The sequence below is a fragment of the Salvelinus fontinalis genome, chromosome 15 (genome assembly GCF_029448725.1).
Source record: "Salvelinus fontinalis isolate EN_2023a chromosome 15, ASM2944872v1, whole genome shotgun sequence".
Classification (NCBI taxonomy): Eukaryota; Metazoa; Chordata; class Actinopteri; order Salmoniformes; family Salmonidae; genus Salvelinus; species Salvelinus fontinalis.
The window spans coordinates 3,604,651-3,631,977 of record NC_074679.1 but is presented as its reverse complement, the minus strand read 5'-3'; the positions used below and the strand labels follow the sequence as shown (position 1 = coordinate 3,631,977).

The following is a 27,327-nucleotide window of genomic DNA, read 5'->3' as shown; positions in this document are numbered from 1 at the left end:
ATGAACTGTCAAGTCTAGACGTGGTTTTATGTGTAACGGATGTGAAATGGCTAGCTAGTTAGCGGGTACGCGCTAGTAGCGTTTCAATCAGTTCTAACTAGCTAGCCATTTCACATCCGTTACATAGGTCTTATAGCGACTATGTTGGAAGCCAGAGGGGTAATAAAGAGTGTGAGGTATTTGAATCGTTCCTTATTACGTGTGTGTGTGTGTGTTACTAAACAAACCGATATTAGGAATAGTAGCTAGTAACATTTGATCTTTATTTACAGTAGATGTAAACATTCAACTCCTGACATGACTACTAATGTAGTTGGGTTAAACATTTCTGGAAAATTTCCCCAAATTCCAGAATTCCTGGTTGGAGGATTCCCAGATTTCCTTTCTGTTCCTTCATAATTTCAGGAATCTTCCAACCCTAAATGTAGAAAAAGGCATGTTTCACATTTGTATAAAAGACAATCTTGGCAGTTTCACATGTGCTGAATGCTGAGGGGAAAAGAAATTGAGGAAAGATTAAAGAAACAGGAGAGAAAATAACAGCTTACAATGGTTTAGAAGAGGCAAGCTTAAAAGCAACCAAACAAAGCTGAATCTACACGGAGGTTTGGAATATAATAAGATACAAAACAAACTAAAACAAATGGTTTGTAATATACCCTGGCTAGACCCGGTTACGCCCTGGCTAGACCCGGTTACGCCCTGGCTAGACCCGGTTACGCCCTGGCTAGACCCGGTTACGCCCTGGCTAGACCCGGTTACGCCCTGACTAGACCCGGTTACGCCCTGACTAGACCCGGTTACGCCCTGACTAGACCCTTCACAGTACAGTAATGCATTTGATCTTACAGTTACTACCATAGAGATAGATAGAGGACTCATTTTACAGTTACTACCATAGAGATAGAAGACTCATCTCTGTGCCATTATGGCATCTTTCAACCTCTATGGTTCCTACCAAATTCCTCAAGTCCCGTTGGGAAAACTGTAGTTTAAGGTTAATTAATGTCATGAAATGATAATGATTTGAGAACAGAGAGCATAGTTGCTTCACCAATGGCACACTATATATATATAGCGTGAGCCCTAATCTATAGTTCACTACTTTTGACCAGAGCCCGTGGGCTGTAATTTCATCTAGCCGGCTCTTTCCTAAGCGGAAACAATTGAGACAAGGGAACAAGGTTGTGGGTCCTGGTCAAAAGTAGTGCACTATAAAAAAGGAAATAGGGTGCACTTGATGATGCAAGCTGTGTGGATAGTGATAACAGGATGGTTCAGATCAGTCGTCCCAGACGATGCCCAGGAGCTCACTGCTGGCGTCCCACAGCTTCTTGGCTGTCTCCTCCTTCCTCCCCTGGGGAGCCACGAAGGCCGGCGCGCAGTCACTGAGAGAGAGAGCGGGAGGAAGAGGACTTTAGTTATCTGCATGATAACTAAAGTCATAGTTATCTGCATAGTTATCTGCATTTAGTTATCTGCAGTGCTTCCCTTTTGGTTTATTCTGTCATCAAATGAAAGTAGAAAGTTTCTAATAAATCATTTGGTCATCGAGCAGTTGTTTACTCCATAGTGACTCACAGAACTGTCAAAATTGACAGAGACGCATATATTAAGTGGCCGATGTGGGACCTTGTTCTAACCCACACCCCGCAGCACCGCCTTCTAACCCGCGGCACCGCCTTCTAACCCGCGGCACCGCCTTCTAACCCGCGGCACCGCCTTCTAACCCGCGGCACCGCCTTCTAACCCGCGGCACCGCCTTCTAACCCGCGGCACCGCCTTCTAACCCGCGGCACCGCCTTCTAACCCGCGGCACCGCGTTCCAACCCGCGGCACCGCGTTCTAACCCGCGGCACCGCGTTCTAACCCGCAGCACCGCGTTCTAACCCGCAGCACCGCGTTCTAACCCGCAGCACCGCGTTCTAACCCACAACCTGCAGCACCGCGTTCTAACCCACAACCTGCAGCACCGTGGTCTAACCCACAGCCTGCAGCACCGTGGTCTAACCCACAGCCTGCAGCACCGTGGTCTAACCCGCAGCACCGTGTTCTAACCCGCAGCACCGTGGTCTAACCCACAACATGCAGCACCGTGGTCTAACCCACAGCACCGTGTTCTAACCCGCAGCACCGTGTTCTAACCCGCAGCACCGTGTTCTAACCCGCAGCACCGTGTTCTAACCCACAACCCACAGCACCGTGTTCTAACCCACAACCCACAGCACCGTGTTCTAATCCGCAGCACCGTGTTCTAACCCGCAGCACCGCGTTCTAACCCGCAGCACCGCGTTCTAACCCGCAGCACCGCGTTCTAACCCACAACCCACAGCACCGTATTCTAACCCGCAGCACCGCGTTCTAACCCGCAGCACCGCGTTCTAACCCGCAGCACCGCGTTCTAACCCACAACCCGCAGCACCGCGTTCTAACCCGCAGCACCGCGTTCTAACCCGCAGCACCGCGTTCTAACCCGCGGCACCGCGTTCTAACCCGCAGCACCGCGTTCTAACCCGCAGCACCGCGTTCTAACCCGCAGCACCGCGTTCTAACCCGCAGCACCGCGTTCTAACCCACAGCCTGCAGCACCGTATTCTAACCCGCAGCACCGCGTTCTAACCCACAGCACCGTATTCTAACCCGCAGCACCGTGTTCTAACCCGCAGCACCGCGTTCTAACCCACAACCCACAGCACCGTGTTCTAACCCGCAGCACCGTGTTCTAACCCACAACCCACAGCACCGTATTCTAACCCGCAGCACCGTGTTCTAACCCGCAGCACCGTATTCTAACCCGCAGCACCGTATTCTAACCCGCAGCACCGTATTCTAACCCGCAGCACCGTATTCTAACCCGCAGCACCGTATTCTAACCCGCAGCACCGTATTCTAACCCGCAGCACCGCGTTCTAACCCGCAGCACCGCGTTCTAACCCGCAGCACCGCGTTCTAACCCGCAGCACCGCGTTCTAACCCGCAGCACCGCGTTCTAACCCGCAGCACCGCGTTCTAACCCGCAGCACCGCGTTCTAACCCGCAGCACCGCGTTCTAACCCGCAGCACCGCGTTCTAACCCGCAGCACCGCGTTCTAACCCGCAGCACCGCGTTCTAACCCACAACCCACAGCACCGTATTCTAACCCGCAGCACCGCGTTCTAACCCACAACCCGCAGCACCGCGTTCTAACCCGCAGCACCGCGTTCTAACCCGCAGCACCGCGTTCTAACCCGCAGCACCGCGTTCTAACCCGCAGCACCGCGTTCTAACCCGCAGCACCGCGTTCTAACCCGCAGCACCGCGTTCTAACCCGCAGCACCGCGTTCTAACCCGCAGCACCGCGTTCTAACCCGCAGCACCGCGTTCTAACCCGCAGCACCGCGTTCTAACCCGCAGCACCGCGTTCTAACCCGCAGCACCGCGTTCTAACCCGCAGCACCGCGTTCTAACCCGCAGCACCGCGTTCTAACCCGCAGCACCGCGTTCTAACCCGCAGCACCGCGTTCTAACCCGCAGCACCGCGTTCTAACCCGCAGCACCGCGTTCTAACCCGCAGCACCGCGTTCTAACCCGCAGCACCGCGTTCTAACCCGCAGCACCGCGTTCTAACCCGCAGCACCGTGTTCTAACCCGCAGCACCGTGTTCTAACCCGCAGCACCGTGTTCTAACCCGCAGCACCGTGTTCTAACCCGCAGCACCGTGTTCTAACCCGCAGCACCGTGTTCTAACCCGCAGCACCGTGTTCTAACCCGCAGCACCGTGTTCTAACCCGCAGCACCGTGTTCTAACCCGCAGCACCGTGTTCTAACCCGCAGCACCGTGTTCTAACCCGCAGCACCGTGTTCTAACCCACAAACTGCAGCACCTAGTGCTGAGCAATTACCCGAAATGTGTTTTTTTAAACAACTATTTGACCAACGCCATCGATTCAAGTATTTGGATTCCATTTCGTTAGGTTTTTCTCTGTGAGCTCAATACACAGTTTCTCTAGAGATGAATCAGATCTTGCCTGAAATGCGCAATGTAGTTTCCAACAGGCCAATATTCTACATAATTACCACATTTTCTGCGTGTAACTAACTACAATGACCATAACCCATTGCTCGTCTACTTGTCTGGTCTATGCGGGGAGCACAGAAACGAGGGATAGAGAGCCAGTTGCTTCGAGAGGTAGCTCTACCTGAAAATACATGATCTAAGTGATCGGTAGTTGGTATTCAGCAGTCATAAATGATGACCTATTTACTTTGAAGAACTACTAAAATAGTGATTTTGTCAGACAGCAACTCTACAGGGATGAGATGACTTGGAATTAAATAATTAAGTCATCCAATAAGACGTCTGAAATAATATTATTAGTTAATAAGTGATAAGCAGTAATGGGCTGTCACTACCATCATGGAACTTGTATTCGTTGTTTTATTCTGTGTCACAGTATTCAACCCACAGTGCAAAGGGCATTTGTTTTTAGTTTTTAATTATCCAAAGCGAAAACAAGTGATTCTTTTTTTAAATAAATCAAACCGAAACGATCTCAAAAAGCACTAAAATCACTCAGCACTATAACCCACAACACCTTGGGTGCTAAAATCTCATTATCTAAATCTACTAACTCCGGAGAAGGCGACAGGAAAAAACTTAAAAACACAAAACAGAATTCAACATATTCAAGCTTTATTGGAATAACAGCTCCATCTAAAAACAAAAAGGTCAGAACTTCACACTGTAATCTCACCTGAAGTGTTTCCCGGTGAGAGAGTGCAGCTCCTCTGCCACGGCGCAGTAGATGGATGTCTGGGCCCCGTCCCGAGGGCTCTTCAGGAACATGGAGAACAGAGAGAACAGCAGAGACATGACGGTGGAGTGGCGAACCAGGTCTGAGCGTACCGACCCCGGGTGGACAGAGTTCACCGTCACACTGGAACCTGGGAGGGAAGAAGAGAGGATTCAGTTACCTTGCTATTGTCAAGCTTTTTGCTTTATCCCCAACCCCGAGACCACATTGGTAAGTATACTGAACAAAAATAGAAAATTGTGAAATGTAAAAGTGTTGGTTCCATGTTTCATGAGCTGAAATAAAAGATCCCAGAAATGTTCCATACTCACAAAAAGCTTTTTTCTCTCAAATGTTGTGCACAAATTTGTTTACATCCCTGTTAGTGAGCATTTATGCTTTGGCAAGAAAATCCATCCACCTGACAGGTGTGGCATATCAAGGATATGACTCAACAGCATGATCATTACACAGGTGCACCTTGTGCTGGGGGGGACAATAAAAGGCCACTTTAAAATGTGAAGTTTTGTGCAACAATGCCACAGATGTCTCAAGTTGAGGGAGTGTGCAATTGGCATGCTGACTGCAGGAATGTCCACCAGCTGTTGCCAGAGAATTTAACGTTGTTTTAGAGAATTTGGCAGTACGTCCAAACGGCCTCAAAACCGCAGACCACGCCGGTCCAGGACCTCCACATCCGGCTTCTTCACCTGCAGGATCGTCTGAGACCAGACACCCGGACAGCTGATGAAACTGAGGAGTATTTCTGTCTGTAATAAAGCCTTTTTCTGGGGAAAAACGCATTCTGATTGGCTAGGTCTGGCTCCCCCAGTGGGTGGGCCTATGCCCACCCAGGCCCACCTATGGCTGCACTCCTGCCCAGTCATGTGAAATCCATAGATTAGGACCTAATGAATTGAATTCAATTGACTGATTTTCTTATATGAACTAACTCAATAAAATATTGGAGATCGTTGCATGTTACGTTACAGCCTTATTCTATAATTAATTCAATTGTTGTTCTCAATACCCCATAATAACATAGCACAAACAGGTTTAGCCATGTTTGCTAATTTATATATAAAAAAAAAACTGAAATAACATTTACATAAGTATTCAGACCCTTTACTCAGTACTTTGTTGAAGCAGCTTAGGCAGCGATTACAGCCTTGAGTCTTCTTGGGTATGACGCTACGAGCTTGGCACACCTGTATTTGGGGAGTTTCTTCCGTTCTTCTCTGCAGATCCTCTCAAGCTCTGTCAGGTTGGATGAGGAGCAATGCTGCACAGCTATTTTCCGATCTCTCCAGAGATGTTCGATCGGTTTCAAGTCAGGGCTCTGGCTGGGCCACTTAAGGACATTCAGAGACTTGTCCCGAAGCCACTCCTGCTTTGACCCTAAACTCACAGCCAAGACGTTGTCCTGTTGGAAGGTGAAGTCTTGAGCACTCTGATACAAGTTTTCATCAAGGATCTCTCTGTACTTTGCTCCGTTCATCTTTCCCTCGATCCTGACTAGTCTCCCAGTCCCTGCCGCTGAAAAACACCCCCACAGCATGATGCTACCATCACCATGCTTCACCATAGGGATGGTGACAGGTTTTCTCCAGATGTGATGCTTGGCATTCTGGCCAGAATTTTCAATCTTTGTTTCATCAGACCAGACAATCTTGTTTTAGGTGCCGTTGGGCAAACTCCAAGCGGGCTGTCATGTGCCTTTAACTGAGGATTGGCTTCCGTCTGGCCACTCTACCATCTGCAGAAATGTTTTGGTACCCTTCACTGTCAACTGTGGGACCTTATATAGACAGGTGTGTGCCTTTCCAAATTATGTCCAATCAATTGAATTTGCCACAGGTGGACTCCAATCAAGTTGTAGAAACATCTCAAGTATGATCAATGGAAACAGGATGCACCTGAGCTCAATTTCAAGTCTCATAGCAAAGTGTCTGAATACTTATGTAAATAAGGTATTTCTGTTTTTATAAAAAACTGTTTTCATTGTGGGGTAGTGTGTCATATTGTGTCATATTGTGTCATTGTGTCATATTGTGTCATTGTGGGGTAGTGTGTCATATTGTGTCATTGTGGGGTAGTGTGTCATATTGTGTCATTGTGTCATTGTGTCATATTGTGTCATTGTGGGGTAGTGTGTCATATTGTGTCATTGTGGGGTAGTGTGTCATATTGTGTCATTGTGGGGAATTGTGTCATTGTGGGGTAGTGTGTCATATTGTGTCATTGTGGGGAATTGTGTCATTGTGGGGTAGTGTGTCATATTGTGTCATTGTGGGGAATTGTGTCATTGTGGGGTAGTGTGTCATATTGTGTCATTGTGGGGAATTGTGTCATTGTGGGGTAGTGTGTCATATTGTGTCATTGTGGGGAATTGTGTCATTGTGGGGTAGTGTGTCATATTGTGTCATTGTGGGGAATTGTGTCATTGTGGGGTAGTGTGTCATATTGTGTCATTGTGGGGAATTGTGTCATTGTGGGGTAGTGTGTCATTGTGGGGTATTGTGTCATTGTGGGGTAGTGTGTCATTGTGGGGTATTGTGTCATATTGTGTCATTGTGGGGAATTGTGTCATTGTGGGGTAGTGTGTCATATTGTGTCATTGTGGGGTAGTGTGTCATTGTGGGGAAGTGTGTCATATTGTGTCATTGTGGGGAATTGTGTCATTGTGGGGTAGTGTCATATTGTGTCATTGTGGGGAATTGTGTCATTGTGGGGTAGTGTGTCATTGTGTGTCATTGTGGGGTATTGTGTCATTGTGGGGTAGTGTGTCATTGTGGGGTATTGTGTCATTGTGGGGTAGTGTGTCATTGTGGGGTATTGTGTCATTGTGGGGAATTGTGTCATTGTGGGGTATTGTGTCATTGTGGGGTATTGTGTCATTGTGGGGTAGTGTGTCATATTGTGTCATATTGTGTCATTGTGGGGTAGTGTGTCATTGTGGGGTAGTGTGTCATATTGTGTCATTGTGGGGTAGTGTGTCATTGTGGGGTAGTGTGTCATATTGTGTCATTGTGGGGTAGTGTGTCATTGTGGGGTAGTGTGTCATATTGTGTCATTGTGGGGTAGTGTGTCATTGTGGGGTAGTGTGTCATATTGTGTCATTGTGGGGTAGTGTGTCATTGTGGGGTAGTGTGTCATATTGTGTCATTGTGGGGTAGTGTGTCATTGTGGGGTAGTGTGTCATATTGTGTCATTGTGGGGTAGTGTGTCATTGTGGGGTAGTGTGTCATATTGTGTCATTGTGGGGTAGTGTGTCATTGTGGGGTAGTGTGTCATATTGTGTCATTGTGGGGTAGTGTGTCATTGTGGGGTAGTGTGTCATATTGTGTCATTGTGGGGTAGTGTGTCATTGTGGGGTAGTGTGTCATATTGTGTCATTGTGGGGTAGTGTGTCATATTGTGTCATTGTGGGGTAGTGTGTCATTGTGGGGTAGTGTGTCATATTGTGTCATTGTGGGGAATTGTGTCATTGTGGGGTAGTGTGTCATATTGTGTCATTGTGGGGAATTGTGTCATTGTGGGGTAGTGTGTCATATTGTGTCATTGTGGGGTAGTGTGTCATTGTGGGGTAGTGTGTCATATTGTGTCATTGTGGGGTAGTGTGTCATTGTGGGGTAGTGTGTCATATTGTGTCATTGTGGGGTAGTGTGTCATTGTGGGGTAGTGTGTCATTGTGGGGTAGTGTGTCATATTGTGTCATTGTGGGGAATTGTGTGTAGATTGATGAGGAATTTGTTTTATTTAATCCATTTTAGAATAAGGCTGTAACGTTGCAAAATGTGGAAAAACTTTCCAAATGCACTGTAGCATGTACCTTCATAAATATGGTTTTGCCTTTCTGATCATGTATTTCGGGTGCGTTCTCATTGAAAATCTATGTGCATGGCCACTATTCATCAGTTTATTTTGTATGTTAATAAATGCACGTGGCAGGTTGCAATTCTCTCCCCTTCCCTCCCTCCCGCTCTTCCCCTCCCTCCCTCCCTCCCTCCCGCTCTTCCCCTCCCTCCCTCTCTTCCCCTCCCTCCCCCCTCTTCCCCCCCGCTCTTCCCCTCCCTCCCCCGCTCTTCCCCTCCCTCCCGCTCTTCCCCTCCCTCCCCCTCCCTCCCGCTCTTCCCCTCCCTCCCGCTCTTCCCCTCCCTCCCCCACCCTACCGTTGAGTCTGCGGGCCAGCTCCCTAGCAAACAGGACGTTGGCCAGCTTGCTCTGGCAGTACGCAAGGCCGCTGTTGTAGCTGCCCTGGCTGAGGAGGTCATGGAAGCGGATCCAGCCAAAGTTATGAGCCAGGGAAGAAACCACGACGATGCGGGCCGGAGCACTCCGCTTTAGCAGGCCAATCAGCAGGTACGTCAACAGGAAGTGACCTACCAGGAAGAAACAGTAAACACATGATGGAATCCGTGTTGTACTGCAAAACAAAGGAACAGAGTATAACATCTTAGTATCAGAAAATAAACTATTGGAGTCGTTGAATAGAACACTGTTTTTATGTCGTAGGGCAACAGGAAGTGACCTACCAGGAAGAAACAATATGAATCTGTTGCTTTGTCAGAAAGGAAATAACACTAGGATCATGTTGAATGAAACACTGTTGTTGTTATGTCATTGAAGTACTACTTGTACACGGTTAGTACTGGTAAGGCTAGCTTGCCCACATGCTCTTCATACGGAAAATGTAAGGTTAAGGCAAGGTGTTTGAGATGTTGGTTACTCGTTTTACAGGTCAGTAGTGCCCTTATAGCCTCTCCCACTTCATACAGTAGATACTGTAAGGGCCACAGCTCTTCACAGATGAGGCCTACACCATTTTGTTACGTTACAGCCTTATTCTAAAATTGATTAAATCGTTTTTTCCCCCCTTCATACATCTACACACAATAGCCCATAATGACATCACAATAGCCCATAATGACATCACAATAGCCCATAATGACATCACAATAGCCCATAATGACAAAGCGAAATCAAGTTATTTAAAAAAAAAAGCTAATTTATGAAAAATAAAGAACATAAATATCTTATTTACATAAGTATTCAGACCCTTTGCTATGAGACTTGAAATTTGAGCTCAGGTGCATCCTGTTTCCATCGATCATCCTTGAGATGTTTCTACAACTTGACTGGAGTCCACCTGTCGTACATTCAATTTGATTGGACATGATTTGGAAAGGCACACACCTGTCTATAAAAAGGACCCACAGTTGACAGTGCATGTCAGACTAAAAAGCAAGCCATGAGGTCGAAGGAATTGTCTGTAGAGCTCCGAGACAGGATTGTGTCGAGACAAAAAATGTCTGCAGCATTGAAGGTCCCCAAGAACACAGTGGCCTTGATCATTCTTAAATGGAAGAAGTTTGGAACCACTAAGACTCTTCCTAGAGCTGGCCATTCAGCCAAACTGAGCAATCGGGGAGAAGGACCTTGGTCAGGGATGTGACCAAGAACCCAATGGTCACACTGACAGAGCTCCTGAGTTCCCTCTGTGGAGAACCTTCCAGAAGAACAAACATCTCTGCAGCACTCCACCAAATCAGGCCTTTATGGTAGAGTGGCCAGACAGAAGCCACTTCTCGGTAAAAGCCACATGACAGCCCGCTTGGAGTTTGCCAAAAGGCACCTAAAAGGATTCTGATCGTGACAAAAACAAGATTCTCTGGTCTGATTAAACCAAGATTGAACTCTTTGTTCTTAATTTCAAGCTTCACATCTGGAGGAAACCTGGCACCGCTCATCACCTGGCCAATACCATCCCTACAGTGAAGCATGGTGGTGACAGCATCATGCTTTGGGGATGTTTCCAGCGGCAGAGAGACTAGTCAGGATTGAGGGAAAGATGAACGGCGCAAAGTGCAGAGAGAGATTCTTGATGAAAACCTGCTCCAGAGCGCTCAGGACCTCAGACTGAGGTGAAGGTTCACCTTCCAACAGGACAAAGACCCTAAGCACACAGCCAAGACAATGCAGGAGTGGTTTCGGGACCACAAGAGGTCTCTTCACAGTCCCCAAGTCCAGAACAGACTATGGGAGGCACACACTACAACATAGAGCCATGACTAAGTGGAACTCTATTCCACATCAAGTAACTGATGCAGCAGGAGAATCAGATTTTAAAATACACCTGATGGAACAGTGGGGACTTTGAAGCAACACAAACATTGGCACAGACACATGCATACACACACGATAACATGTACACTATGCACACATGGATTTAGTACTGTAGATATATGGTAGTGGTGGAGTAGGGGCCTAAGGGCACACAGTGTATTGTGAAATCTGTGAATGTTTTTAAAATTGTATGAACTGCCTTACATTTTGCTGGACTCTAGGAAGAGTAGCTGCTGCCTTGGCAGGAACTAATGGGGATACATAATAAATACAAATATGGATCTATTACAATACTGAATGGTAGAAATTCCTATTTATTTTCTAGCTGTTTAAGGTTTATATGCAAAAAAGAAAATGCCAGCTTTGTCTCCTGACTCCAAGTATCTCCTACGTAATAGGAACAAAGCAAATGTAGTCTCCTCATCTCTGATCTTACAATAAGTAAAGCATTTTGTAAGTCTGGGATTCTTTGGATCCATGTTGTGAATCTAAAGACTTGAGTTCCACCATTAAACTGGTTTTCTTCAAGAACATCGTTTTCCTTTTGGTTGTGGAATAACTTCTGATCCAACCTCTACATGTCGATTTAAAAGCTTCCCACACTATTTGGACAGAGGGGACAAAGTTCAAATTAGAGGTGATTTTCTCCCTAATAAAGGAATGGATTGAATCTCTATTGTTTAGTTCTGTGGATATTGCCAGATGGATAAAAGATGGCTGACAAGAGGAAACATGGTCTGAGATTATAATGCTATGGATCTGAGAATCAATCCCAGATCATGATAAGAGGTAGTCTATTCAAGAATATGAATTATGGACATTGGAGTGTAATGTTCAGTATATTCACCAGAGTGGGGATTGACTAAGCGCCATTTATCAGTCAATACCAATGAGCTTTGCAGTTCTTTGAAAGTAGCTGATAGAGCTCTATCTGCTGGAAGGGGACGACTAGAGCGATCTACTGTAGAATCATTGACCAGATTAACTTCTACTTCCCATCAGAATGGGGTCACAATCAAATTTACATAACAGTAGTTTAAGGAGAGATAAGACCACAGCTTGTGCAGAATTAGAAGGATAAATATTAGCAAGAATACATTATTCATTTAGTAAAAAAACCTTACACTACAATACATCTGCCATCTTGGTCGACTATTATCTAAAAATTCTTGACCAACCTCCCTGTTAAGTTGTGTTGTAACATGGCCACATCACAAGCTAGGGATTTCAAATGTGAGTGCATTTTGTACCGTTTAACTTTATTTGAAATGCCATGAACATTCCAAGATATATACTTTATATATCCCATTTGTAGTTATGTGTATACGATCAGCATGGACCTTAACCTAGCTACACATGTAATACTGTTAAAGGGTAACCTAGCGGCATGACACTCCTGACAGTGGATCAAAGGACCCATCAGCTAGGCAAATGCTTGAAGATAGCCAGACCCCCTCTCTCCCACAGAAGAGGGGAAGGGGTGGGGGTGGTGGGAGGGGTGGTGTGCTGTGCCAGTCTTGACACCGCAACACTGGGTCAGAAATTTAGCGAGAACTTTCTCTTTCTTGCTCTGCAGTATTGAAAGACTGAAATCTCTGTTACAGAGAGACTTTTGCCGCCAAAACCTTTTTCTACAAGAAAACGACCTTTGGAACAATATTCATAAGACAGGAATGTTAAGAATGGTTCGAGGGGATGTAAAGAATAATCCTGTCACATTGTTTATTATTTTGTGATGTCATTAAGGATGGTATGACAAAGTAACTAACTTAGGAAGGAAACGCATTCTGTCAAGTTTACATCTAAGTGTTGTATAAAGTAAATTATTACGTATGAGAGTATTTAAAAAAAAAGATAGAACTGTGATTTTAGTTTTCTAAATAGATAATTGTTTTTCATATAAACTAGTCAGTAGTCACGCCCAAGTGAGCTCAGAGTTCACGTCAGCATGACGGAACACCCCCTTTGGCCAGAGTGCTTATGGACTCACTAAGAATTAACATACAGGACAGCCAAAGTACAGCGTGAACTGAACGTTACAAATGGTTAAAACTACAAGACCAGACAGCGTGGAGCGGTGGCTACACGGCTGAAAATGGTGAGACCCGTACATTTCCGGGTTACTACTGGCGTATAAAGTGGTCGAGAGCTGAACCCTGAATAATCAACCATTGATACCAAAAGACGTGAGACGTTGAAATGGTGAGAATCTCTGAAGCTCAACCTCAACACTAGAAGAGAAGAGAAGATAACCTCACCTTAGAGACCAGAAACATTCACAATCTGCAGCTGTGCATGTAAAAGAGGTCATAGAACTTTGACTAAAGACACGAGGTGGAAAGAAGAATCCCCACAGACAACAGTTGGTACATCTGAAGTAACTATTCTAACAACCGCTCCACTACCAGAGAAGCTCTACAAAGGACATTGTGAAGTCTGGGTGGACAAACCAGTCTTACATCCCTCGACAACTTCACAATAGGACCCATCGAGTTCAACCAAGAAAGACAGCTACGCGTAAATATATGTTGCATTTCTAAACAGAATGAGAGGTGGTTAGGGGGTTAAGCATTATTATTTCCATGAGCGTAGCTTCCAAAAATTTATCCAAGTGTTGTCTCTGTCTCTCCCTCTCTTTACCTACCCCTCCATATGTGTAACAAGCAGTCATGTCTTGTCAGTCCACTAGGGACTTTTATCTCATGTAAGTGTGGTATGTATATTCTGTGTTATTATTTAGTTAATAAATAAATGATTAAATACATTTCTGTAGTACTGAATATTCAGAAGGGCTCGGGTTCTTGCAGATCCAAGGATTATGCGACATTCATAACGAGACTGATGGAGTAATAAATAATTATTGACAGTTATTGATGTAAAAGATCTGTATTTTCTTTAGAGTTTAAGTCGGCAGATAGTAACTCGTTAAATAACTTTTCCCGTGGTGCCTCGAATTCCTAATGAGTTAATTGTTACACGATTCATTTAAATCGAATATCAATTAAACAGTTTGATTCGATAAAAAACAGTCATCAGATTAATGATAGTCACATCATGACACTAGCTACACATGTAATATTGTTAATGGGAGGAATACACAAACAAACACACAAAATACCACAAGGATAGTTCAATGACTATACCTGGTCTAGTACAACAGTACCCCTTTTCCAGCTGGAAAAGGTCAAAGGCCAATGGATGGGTGTTATGCACTCTAACACAAGGCTACAATTTTGTCAGCGACACCAACACTTCAGGGGTGTCTTGAAAACAACAGCTCACAACACTGCTCAAAAGCAAAAACACTCTTCTCAGAAATATCCTTGCTCCTGGAAAAGCATGCAATTGAAGAATTCTAACCAGCACAACAAAACTGCGGGTTCTACTCAATCTATTTTCTAGTGCCTATAAAAAGGCGGAAGCTTCCGTCCGATCCTGGACATAACACGCCTGAATCGTCATCTTCCAGCACTTCAAAATGCTGCTAATCAAAACTGTCCTTCAGTCAGTACAACCAGGTGATTGGTTCACCCCAGTGGACCTGAAAGACTTATACGTTCATATCCTCATTCTACCAGCACACAGTTTCACGTTTTGACCTTCGGCCTTTCGCTCCCCCCTCGCACTTTCACAAAGTGTATAAAGTGCAGGGCTAGCCCCCCCTTCACCAAGCAGGATTCATGGTCCTGATTTACTTAGACGAATGGCTAATATGTGCAGGGTCACAAAGCTTTGGCACACACATCCATGGTCTCACATCACCTCTCTGAGTTGAGACTAACAATGAACCTAGAAAATATTTTTCTGGTCCCAACTCAGTGTGTGCATCTTCCTGGGCTTGACACTCAAAATCATGCAAGCAACACTCTCTCCAGAAAGAGTGGTATCATTGACAAATTGTCTTTCAACATTTAAAACTGAGAAAACAGGTGTCCGTGCTAGAGAGTCAGAGCCTCCTAGCTGCCGAGGTACATGTTGTACAGAAGTTGTGGACGAGGCCCCTGAACGTGACCGCCTGGTAGCTGCAGGATTGCCCTCCTTGGTAATTGATACAACTCAGGCTGCCAGGGCATCATCTACGTGAACCCTGTATTCCTACAAGTGGAATGCGTTCAGGCAGTGGTGTGGCAACCATGCACAATCGCCATCTTCCTGCCCAATTTCTGTCCTTTTGACCCTCCCTCAGGAGCCCCTGGCCGCAGGAGAGTCCCCCAGGAGCCCCTGGCCACAGGAGAGTCCCCCAGGAGCCCCTGGCCGCAGGAGAGTTCCCCAGGAGCCCCTGGCCACAGGAGAGTCCCCCAGGAGCCCCTGGCCGCAGGAGAGTCCCCCAGGAGCCCCTGGCCGCAGGAGAGTTCCCCCAGGAGCCCCTGGCCGCAGGAGAGTTCCCTCAGGAGCCCCTGGCCGCAGGAGAGTCCCCCAGGAGCCCCTGGCCGCAGGAGAGTCCCCCAGGAGCCCCTGGCCGCAGGAGAGTCCCCCAGGAGCACCTGGCCGCAGGAGAGTCCCCCAGGAGCCCCTGGCCGCAGGAGAGTTCCCTCAGGAGCCCCTGGCCGCAGGAGAGTCCCCCAGGAGCCCCTGGCCGCAGGAGAGTTCCCCCAGGAGCCCCTGGCCGCAGGAGAGTCCCCCAGGAGCACCTGGCCGCAGGAGAGTCCCCCAGGAGCCCCTGGCCGCAGGAGAGTTCCCCCAGGAGCCCCTGGCCGCAGGAGAGTTCCCCCAGGAGCCCCTGGCCACAGGAGAGTTCCCCCAGGAGCCCCTGGCCACAGGAGAGTTCCCTCAGGAGCACCTGGCCGCAGGAGAGTCCCCCAGGAGCCCCTGGCCGCAGGAGAGTCCCCCAGGCCGCAGGAGAGTCCCCCAGGAGCCCCTGGCCACAGGAGAGTCCCCCAGGAGCCCCTGGCCACAGGAGAGTCCCCCAGGAGCCCCTGGCCACAGGAGAGTCCCTCAGGAGCCCCTGGCCACAGGAGAGTCCCCCAGGAGCCCCTGGCCACAGGAGAGTTCCCTCAGGAGCCCCTGGCCACAGGAGAGTACCCCAGGAGCCCCTGGCCGCAGGAGAGTCCCCCAGGAGCCCCTGGCCGCAGGAGAGTCCCCCAGGAGCACCTGGCCGCAGGAGAGTTCCCCCAGGAGCCCCTGGCCGCAGGAGAGTCCCCCAGGAGCCCCTGGCCGCAGGAGAGTCCCCCAGGAGCCCCTGGCCGCAGGAGAGTCCCCCAGGAGCCCCTGGCCGCAGGAGAGTCCCCCAGGAGCCCCTGGCCACAGGAGAGTCCCCCAGGAGCCCCTGGCCACAGGAGAGTCCCTCAGGAGCCCCTGGCCACAGGAGAGTCCCCCAGGAGCCCCTGGCCACAGGAGAGTCCCCCAGGAGCCCCTGGCCGCAGGAGAGTCCCCCAGGAGCCCCTGGCCGCAGGAGAGTCCCCCAGGAGCCCCTGGCCGCAGGAGAGTCCCCCAGGAGCCCCTGGCCACAGGAGAGTCCCCCAGGAGCCCCTGGCCGCAGGAGAGTTCCCCCAGGAGCACCTGGCCGCAGGAGAGTCCCCCAGGAGCACCTGGCCACAGGAGAGTCCCCCAGGAGCCCCTGGCCGCAGGAGAGTTCCCCCAGGAGCCCCTGGCCGCAGGAGAGTTCCCCCAGGAGCACCTGGCCGCAGGAGAGTCCCCCAGGAGCCCCTGGCCACAGGAGAGTCCCCCAGGAGCCCCTGGCCACAGGAGAGTTCCCCCAGGAGCACCTGGCCGCAGGAGAGTCCCCCAGGAGCCCCTGGCCGCAGGATAGTCCCCCAGGAGCTCCTGGAAGCAGGATAGTCCCCCAGGAGCTCCTGGAAGCAGGATAGTCCCCCAGGAGCCCCTGGCCGCAGGAGAGTCCCCCAGGAGCTCCTGGAAGCAGGATAGTCCCCCAGGAGCTCCTGGAAGCAGGATAGTCCCCCAGGAGAGTCCCCCAGGAGCCCCTGGATGCAGGATAGTCCCCATCTACATAGATTCTATACAGTATAAAGAAACAAAAAACAGACTTATGACAGATTTTGGAGTCCGTTTGTGGACCATCTCAGGGAGTGTGGTACTTGAGTGGCGGTGACGGCTATAGCGTTAGCGTGTCGGTCGGGGGCGGTGGCCACGGTGGTTTCCGACTTGCTGACAGATTGTGCACGTGTCACGTTCAGACCGGTTGGCAGGTCTGGGGTCTCAGTTTCAATCAATTGTTTCGGTTTGTGAATGTCCGTTTATTTTGGATCTTTTTTTCTTCTTTTCTTGTTCTTCCTTTTAATATTTTTTCAATAAAAAGAATAAATAAATAAAATGGCAGCCATCTCTGTGGGTCATGACCTGATTGGCGCACAACCAGGGTCACACACTCCAGTATCGGAATTCATGAATGTTGGCTCCTTCATCCCGTTCGACGTTGTCCTACGATCGCTTATGAGCCCGTCTTGACTTTAGCTATGGGACCTCTTAGTCAAGACTGCCTTTCTACTGGCTATGGTTTCAGCCAAATGTGTTGGAGAATTACATGCGCTTTCTACCCATCATGCCTCACTTTAGCAGAAGATTGGACCTAAAGCAGTGCTTCGGGACAAAATGCAGCATTCGTACCTAAGGTGCTTTCATCGTCACACGCTAACCAGCTTTTATTCATAGTGGAATTTCAACACTCCTCTCAGGAGAGTCCTGAGTTGCATGCACTTTGCCGGGTTAGGGCATTAAGTACCTATGTCGCTGCAACAATAACTAGTTTGTCAACCCAAGCAGCTTTTTTTGTGTGTTATGGGGAGAACACACAAAGGTCCAGCTGTCTCCTACTCGTTGAGTAGATCAAACCTCTGCTGCAATGAGTTCTTGATGCTGGGGACCTCCTCAGCCAGATGCTATGCCCAGCTCGGCGTCTCGTCCTCGGTCATGATATCTTTGGTAGCAGGCCGATCTGTCTCTAGTTTCTTCGCTGCTTGTCCGGTCTCCAATCGGACTCCTGTACCAGTCATTTACCCAACTGTGTCAACATACAGTTTACAAACTTGAAGTGGGCTTTTTAGCGTGTTAAAACAAGCATGCCATTTCACCGTGTCACGTGATCAAGCTTTAGATTGCTGGTGTTTGTGGAAAGACAAATGGACATAGAACCCTAGAAGTGAGTCTGGTAAATCTCTGTCTCACCCAGGTGGTTGACCCCCAGCTGCATCTCGAAACCGTCCTTGGTCTTCATGTAGGGACACATCATGACCCCAGCATTGTTGATCAGGATGTGGAGGTGGTTGACCTCTGTAGGGGTCAGATACAGAGTCAATATTATAATTTGCTTTACAGAGTAAACACATTATAATATTAGGGCTTGCCTTGAAATATACTGTAATAACGGCAGAATAAATACTGTAATAAACTAATAACGCCGGAATAAAATACCGCAACACCGCCGGAATAAAATACCGCAACACCGCCGGAATAAAATACCGCAACAACGCCGGAATAAAATACCGCAACAACGCCGGAATAAAATACCGCAACACCGCCGGAATTATATACCGCAACAACGCCGGAATTAAATACCGCAACAACGCCGGAATTAAATACCGCAACAACGCCGGAATAAAAGCCGGAATAAAATACCGCAACACCGCCGGAATAAAATACCGCAACACCGCCGGAATAAAATACCGCAACAACGCCGGAATAAAATACCGCAACAACGCCGGAATAAATACCGCAACACCGCCGGAATTATATACCGCAACAACGCCGGAATTAAATACCGCAACAACGCCGGAATAAAATACCGCAACAACGCCGGAATAAAATACCGCAACAACGCCGGAATAAAATACCGCAACAACGCCGGAATAAAATACCGCAACAACGCCGGAATAAAATACCGCAACAACGCCGGAATAAAATACCGCAACAACGCCGGAATAAAATACCGCAACAACGCCGGAATAAATACCGCAACAACGCCGGAATAAAATACCGCAACAACGCCGGAATAAAATACCGCAACAACGCCGGAATAAAATACCGCAACAACGCCGGAATAAATACCGCAACAACGCCGGAATAAAATACCGCAACAACGCCGGAATAAATACCGCAACAACGCCGGAATAAAATACCGCAACAACGCCGGAATAAATACCGCAACAACGCCGGAATAAAATACCGCAACAACGCCGGAATAAATACCGCAACAACGCCGGAATAAAATACCGCAACAACGCCGGAATAAATACCGCAACAACGCCGGAATAAAATACCGCAACAACGCCGGAATAAAATACCGCAACAACGCCGGAATAAATACCGCAACAACGCCGGAATTAAATACCGCAACAACGCCGGAATAAAATACCGCAACAACGCCGGAATAAAATACCGCAACAACGCCGGAATTAAATACCGCAACAACGCCGGAATTAAATACCGCAACAACGCCGGAATAAAATACCGCAACAACGCCGGAATAAAATACCGCAACAACGCCGGAATAAAATACCGCAACAACGCCGGAATAAAATACCGCAACAACGCCGGAATAAAATACCGCAACAACGCCGGAATAAAATACCGCAACACCGCCGGAATTAAATACCGCAACAACGCCGGAATAAAAGCCGGAATAAAATACTGCAACAACGCCGGAATAAAATACCGCAACAACGCCGGAATAAAAGCCGGAATAAAATACCGCAACAACGCCGGAATAAAATACCGCAACAACGCCGGAATAAAAGCCGGAATAAAATACTGCAACAAAGCCGGAATAAAATACCGCAACAACGCCGGAATAAAAGCCGGAATAAAATACCGCAACAACGCCGGAATAAAAGCCGGAATAAAATACCGCAACAACGCCGGAATAAAATACCGCAACAACGCCGGAATTAAATACCGCAACAACGCCGGAATAAAATACCGCAACAACGCCGGAATAAAATACTGCAACAACGCCGGAATAAAATACCGCAACACCGCCGGAATTAAATACCGCAACAACGCCGGAATAAAAGCCGGAATAAAATACTGCAACAACGCCGGAATAAAATACCGCAACAACGCCGGAATAAAAGCCGGAATAAAATACCGCAACAACGCCGGAATAAAATACCGCAACAACGCCGGAATAAAAGCCGGAATAAAATACTGCAACAAAGCCGGAATAAAATACCGCAACAACGCCGGAATAAAAGCCGGAATAAAATACCGCAACAACGCCGGAATAAAATACCGCAACAACGCCGGAATAAAATACCGCAACAACGCCGGAATTAAATACCGCAACACCGCCGGAATAAAATACCGCAACACCGCCGGAATAAAATACCGCAACACCGCCGGAATAAAATACCGCAACAACGCCGGAATTAAATACCGCAACAACGCCGGAATAAAATACCGCAACAACGCCGGAATTAAATACCGCAACAACGCCGGAATAAAAGCCGGAATAAAATACCGCAACAACGCCGGAATAAAATACCGCAACAACGCCGGAATAAAATACCGCAACAACGCCGGAATTAAATACCGCAACAACGCCGGAATAAAATACCGCAACACCGCCGGAATAAAATACCGCAACAACGCCGGAATAAAATACCGCAACACCGCCGGAATAAATACCGCAACAACGCCGGAATAAATACCGCAACACCGCCGGAATTAAATACCGCAACAACGCCGGAATAAAATACCGCAACAACGCCGGAATTAAATACCGCAACAACGCCGGAATAAAAGCCGGAATAAAATACCGCAACAACGCCGGAATAAAATACCGCAACAACGCCGGAATAAAATACCGCAACAACGCCGGAATTAAATACCGCAACAACGCCGGAATAAAATACCGCAACACCGCCGGAATAAAATACCGCAACAACGCCGGAATAAAATACCGCAACACCGCCGGAATAAATACCGCAACAACGCCGGAATAAAATACCGCAACAACGCCGGAATAAAATACCGCAACACCGCCGGAATAAATACCGCAACAACGCCGGAATAAAAGCCGGAATAAAATACCGCAACAACGCCGGAATAAAATACCGCAACACCGCCGGAATAAAATACCGCAACACCGCCGGAATAAATACCGCAACAACGCCGGAATAAAATACCGCAACAACGCCGGAATAAAAGCCGGAATAAAATACCGCAACAACGCCGGAATAAAATACCGCAACACCGCCGGAATAAAATACCGCAACACCGCCGGAATAAAATACCGCAACAACGCCGGAATAAAATACCGCAACAACGCCGGAATAAAATACCGCAACACCGCCGGAATAAAATACCGCAACACCGCCGGAATAAAATACCGCAACACCGCCGGAATAAATACCGCAACAACGCCGGAATAAAAGCCGGAATAAAATACCGCAACAACGCCGGAATAAAATACCGCAACAACGCCGGAATAAAATACCGCAACAACGCCGGAATAAAATACCGCAACAACGCCGGAATAAATACCGCAACACCGCCGGAATAAATACCGCAACAACGCCGGAATTAAATACCGCAACAACGCCGGAATAAAATACCGCAACAACGCCGGAATAAAAGCCGGAATAAAATACCGCAACACCGCCGGAATAATATACCGCAACACCGCCGGAATAAAATACCGCAACACCGCCGGAATAAAATACCGCAACAACGCCGGAATAAAATACCGCAACAACGCCGGAATAAAATACCGCAACAACGCCGGAATAAAATACCGCAACAACGCCGGAATAAATACCGCAACAACGCCGGAATAAATACCGCAACAACGCCGGAATTAAGTACCGCAACAACGCCGGAATAAAAGCCGGAATAAAATACCGCAACAACGCCGGAATAAAATACCGCAACAACGCCGGAATAAAATACCGCAACAACGCCGGAATAAAATACCGCAACAACGCCGGAATAAATACCGCAACAACGCCGGAATAAAATACCGCAACAACGCCGGAATAAAATACCGCAACACCGCCGGAATAAAATACCGCAACACCGCCGGAATAAAATACCGCAACAACGCCGGAATAAAATACCGCAACACCGCCGGAATTAAATACCGCAACACCGCCGGAATTAAATACCGCAACACCGCCGGAATTAAATACCGCAACAACGCCGGAATTAAATACCGCAACAACGCCGGAATAAAATACCGCAACAACGCCGGAATTAAATACCGCAACAACGCCGGAATTAAATACCGCAACAACGCCGGAATAAAAGCCGGAATAAAATACCGCAACACCGCCGGAATAAAATACCGCAACACCGCCGGAATAAAATACCGCAACACCGCCGGAATAAAATACCGCAACAACGCCGGAATAAATACCGCAACACCGCCGGAATTATATACCGCAACAACGCCGGAATTAAATACCGCAACAACGCCGGAATAAAATACCGCAACAACGCCGGAATAAAATACCGCAACAACGCCGGAATAAAATACCGCAACAACGCCGGAATAAAATACCGCAACAACGCCGGAATAAAATACCGCAACAACGCCGGAATAAAATACCGCAACAACGCCGGAATAAAATACCGCAACAACGCCGGAATAAAATACCGCAACAACGCCGGAATAAAATACCGCAACAACGCCGGAATAAATACCGCAACAACGCCGGAATAAAATACCGCAACAACGCCGGAATAAAATACCGCAACAACGCCGGAATAAATACCGCAACACCGCCGGAATAAAATACCGCAACAACGCCGGAATAAAATACCGCAACAACGCCGGAATAAATACCGCAACAACGCCGGAATAAAATACCGCAACAACGCCGGAATAAATACCGCAACAACGCCGGAATAAAATACCGCAACAACGCCGGAATAAATACCGCAACAACGCCGGAATAAAATACCGCAACAACGCCGGAATAAATACCGCAACAACGCCGGAATAAAATACCGCAACAACGCCGGAATAAATACCGCAACAACGCCGGAATAAAATACCGCAACAACGCCGGAATAAAATACCGCAACAACGCCGGAATAAATACCGCAACAACGCCGGAATTAAATACCGCAACAACGCCGGAATAAAATACCGCAACAACGCCGGAATTAAATACCGCAACAACGCCGGAATTAAATACCGCAACAACGCCGGAATTAAATACCGCAACAACGCCGGAATAAAATACCGCAACAACGCCGGAATAAAATACCGCAACAACGCCGGAATAAAATACCGCAACAACGCCGGAATAAAATACCGCAACAACGCCGGAATAAAATACCGCAACAACGCCGGAATAAAATACCGCAACAACGCCGGAATAAAATACCGCAACAACGCCGGAATAAAATACCGCAACAACGCCGGAATAAAATACCGCAACACCGCCGGAATTAAATACCGCAACAACGCCGGAATAAAAGCCGGAATAAAATACCGCAACAACGCCGGAATAAAATACCGCAACAACGCCGGAATAAAAGCCGGAATAAAATACCGCAACAACGCCGGAATAAAATACCGCAACAACGCCGGAATAAAAGCCGGAATAAAATACCGCAACAAAGCCGGAATAAAATACCGCAACAACGCCGGAATAAAAGCCGGAATAAAATACCGCAACACCGCCGGAATAAATACCGCAACAACGCCGGAATAAAAGCCGGAATAAAATACCGCAACAACGCCGGAATAAAATACCGCAACAACGCCGGAATAAAATACCGCAACAACGCCGGAATAAAATACCGCAACAACGCCGGAATAAATACCGCAACACCGCCGGAATAAATACCGCAACAACGCCGGAATTAAATACCGCAACAACGCCGGAATAAAATACCGCAACAACGCCGGAATAAAAGCCGGAATAAAATACCGCAACACCGCCGGAATAATATACCGCAACACCGCCGGAATAAAATACCGCAACACCGCCGGAATAAAATACCGCAACAACGCCGGAATAAAATACCGCAACAACGCCGGAATAAAATACCGCAACAACGCCGGAATAAAATACCGCAACAACGCCGGAATAAATACCGCAACAACGCCGGAATAAATACCGCAACAACGCCGGAATTAAGTACCGCAACAACGCCGGAATAAAAGCCGGAATAAAATACCGCAACAACGCCGGAATAAAATACCGCAACAACGCCGGAATAAAATACCGCAACAACGCCGGAATAAAATACCGCAACAACGCCGGAATAAATACCGCAACAACGCCGGAATAAAATACCGCAACAACGCCGGAATAAAATACCGCAACACCGCCGGAATAAAATACCGCAACACCGCCGGAATAAAATACCGCAACAACGCCGGAATAAAATACCGCAACACCGCCGGAATTAAATACCGCAACACCGCCGGAATTAAATACCGCAACACCGCCGGAATTAAATACCGCAACAACGCCGGAATTAAATACCGCAACAACGCCGGAATAAAAGCCGGAATAAAATACCGCAACAACGCCGGAATTAAATACCGCAACAACGCCGGAATAAAATACCGCAACACCGCCGGAATTAAATACCGCAACAACGCCGGAATAAAATACCGCAACAACGCCGGAATAAAATACCGCAACAACGCCGGAATCAAATACCGCAACAACGCTGGAATTAAATACCGCAACACCGCCGGAATAAAATACCGCAACACCGCCGGAATAAAATACCGCAACAACGCCGGAATAAAATACCGCAACAACGCCGGAATAAAATACCGCAACAACGCCGGAATTAAATACCGCAACACCGCCGGAATTAAATACCGCAACAACGCCGGAATAAAATACCGCAACAACGCCGGAATAAAAGCCGGAATAAAATACCGCAACAACGCCGGAATTAAATACCGCAACACCGCCGGAATTAAATACCGCAACACCGCCGGAATTAAATACCGCAACAACGCCGGAATAAAAGCCGGAATAAAATACCGCAACAACGCCGGAATAAAATACCGCAACAACGCCGGAATAAAATACCGCAACAACGCCGGAATAAAATACCGCAACAACGCCGGAATAAAAGCCGGAATAAAATACCGCAACAACGCCGGAATTAAATACCGCAACAACGCCGGAATTAAATACCGCAACAACGCCGGAATAAAATACCGCAACAACGCCGGAATTATATACCGCAACAACGCCGGAATTAAATACCGCAACAACGCCGGAATAAATACTGCATTAACTTGTAAAGGTTACGGGGAGGGCTGCGTCCCAAATGTCACCCTATACTCATAGGGCTCTGGTCTAAAGTAGTGTACTGTATAGGGAATAGGGCACTATATAGGGAATAGGGCTCCGGTCTAAAGTAATGCACTACGTAGGGAATAGGGCTCTGGTCTAAAGTAGTGCACTACGTAGGGAATAGGGCTCTGGTCTAAAGTAGTGTACTACGTAGGGAATAGGGCTCTGGTCTAAAGTAGTGCACTACGTAGGGAATAGGGCTCTGGTCTAAAGTAGTGCACTACGTAGGGAATAGGGCTCTGGTCTAAAGTAGTGCACTACGTAGAGAATAGGGCTCTGGTCTAAAGTAGTGCACTACGTGGGAATAGGGCTCTGGTCTAAAGTAGTGCACTATATAGGGAATAGGGCTCTGGTCTAAAGTAGTGCACTACGTAGGGAATAGGGTGCGATTTGGGATGCATGAATGGAGTTATTAGGCTTACCTCGGAGGAAGCGTTGTGCGAAGACCCGTATGGAGCTGGTATCAGCCAGGTCTAGCTCTCGGACTTCTACGTTCGCCTTGCAGTAGATGCGTCGTATAAATGCTGCGGCCTCCTCGCCCTTCTCCACATCCCTACACGCCATGATCACCCTCGCACCTGGCAATAGACAATTAAACAATAAGGCCCGAGAGGGTGTGGTATACGGTCTGATATACCTTGGCTTTCAACCAATCAGCATTCAGGGCTCGAATCCACCCGGTTTAAATGAACCAATAATTAGCATCATTGATACTTTTTTTGAATGGTCTCCTTTCTTCTTCTCTTATCAGTATCTTTGTGGTGATGAAGGAAAGGAGGTTTCACCATGAATGACTGTTGGGAAGACCATTTGGTAAGTCCTAAATGGCACCATACACCCTTAAGTGCACTACTTTAGACCAGGGCCTCAAAGTAGTGCACTATATAAGGAATAAGGTATCATTTGGCAGCGTTTATACAGGCAGCTCAATTCTGATCTTCTGCCCAATTACTGGCAAAAGATCTGACTGGTCAAAATACCAATTTGTGGCAAAAAAACCCCCAGAATGGGCTGCCTGTGTAAACGCAGTCCATGTGTCAGTTAGTCACCTCTGATAGCCAGGTCCAGGGCAGTCTCCTTCCCAATACCAGTGTTGGCTCCGGTAATCAGGACTGTCTTCCCGTCCAGCCGAGCCATAGACATACATGCTCCACCTGCTGAGTATTTCCTGGACAGACAAAACAAAAATGGATTTGTTTTTAATTTATCTACAATCAAACTTCTATATCGGTCCTGTCTGTGTTGACAAAGGCATATAGTGTAAGTCCACACCAGGGCTGCTGTTACAACCCTATTCTCCATATAGTTGCCCATTCCTACTACATTGGGAATAGGACCATCCTGAGGCTACAGAATAGAGATACATGGGTTCAACTTTTTCATTTTGACAGTAGAGTTGATTATATATATATATATATATATATATGACTATTATTGATCGTTAAACATGCAACATTATTGTTACTCAATATGCAAGATCACTTTCTGGCAACAATGATCAAACGTCAACTCGTACGACTCGTACGAGTCACGCCACAAAACCTGGCTCGGTCTCGCCGAACAATAATGGTTAAAAATATAACTCCGCCCACGCGCGCCACGCTGTCGTGCATAATCACGTCGTGAAATATTGTAGCGCGCTACTGTACACCACTGTCCTTACAGTTGCTTATATTGACATATAACCCATGTTCAATTGACAGTGCATTCAGAGCCTTTCTTCCACAAAACAACAACAAATGAATGTTATTTAAAAAAAAAAATGTGGATAAGAATAGTGCATAAGAATAATTTGGATGATCGTCATCAACAGTGATGTCGATTCACCCATTCATTCCAACCAATAGCCTTCTTAACCCCAATAGCAAAACACAATCGCTTCGTTTTTCGCTTGACAATGACCGTAATTAATTTCTATTGAGGTTAGACTAATTAGCCAAGCATAGAGTCAGATGATGCGTCGACTACAGCCTCGAACATACAACGTGTTTATTCTTACCTAATGTGGGGTGCGAATAAAACCATGAGCAGTGCGACCACCCCAAGACCTGCGACAATCAATACGAGCACCATCATGACACGGATCCTTTCGCTGTCTCTCTATTGTAAAGCCCTTTCTTCACAGCTGTTCATTCATAGCTCCGTTCTACGGACCAACAGCTGATCCAAGATGTCAAAGCTTTATGGGGAAGTGTAGGAG

General features: G+C 47.5%; 1 protein-coding gene across 1 annotated transcript; it reads right to left on the bottom strand.

Moving 5' to 3' along the window:
- Positions 1-246: 246 nt before the first annotated feature.
- LOC129811277 (retinol dehydrogenase 12-like) lies at positions 247-27,327 on the bottom strand. Its single transcript, XM_055862453.1, has 7 exons — positions 27,127-27,327; positions 26,177-26,295; positions 25,550-25,705; positions 18,022-18,126; positions 8,946-9,155; positions 4,735-4,924; positions 247-1,388 (listed from the first exon to the last, which is right to left on the bottom strand). The coding sequence occupies exons 1-7, from the start codon at positions 27,201-27,203 to the stop codon at positions 1,283-1,285; spliced, it is 963 nt and encodes a 320-aa protein (XP_055718428.1). The 5' UTR covers positions 27,204-27,327; the 3' UTR covers positions 247-1,282.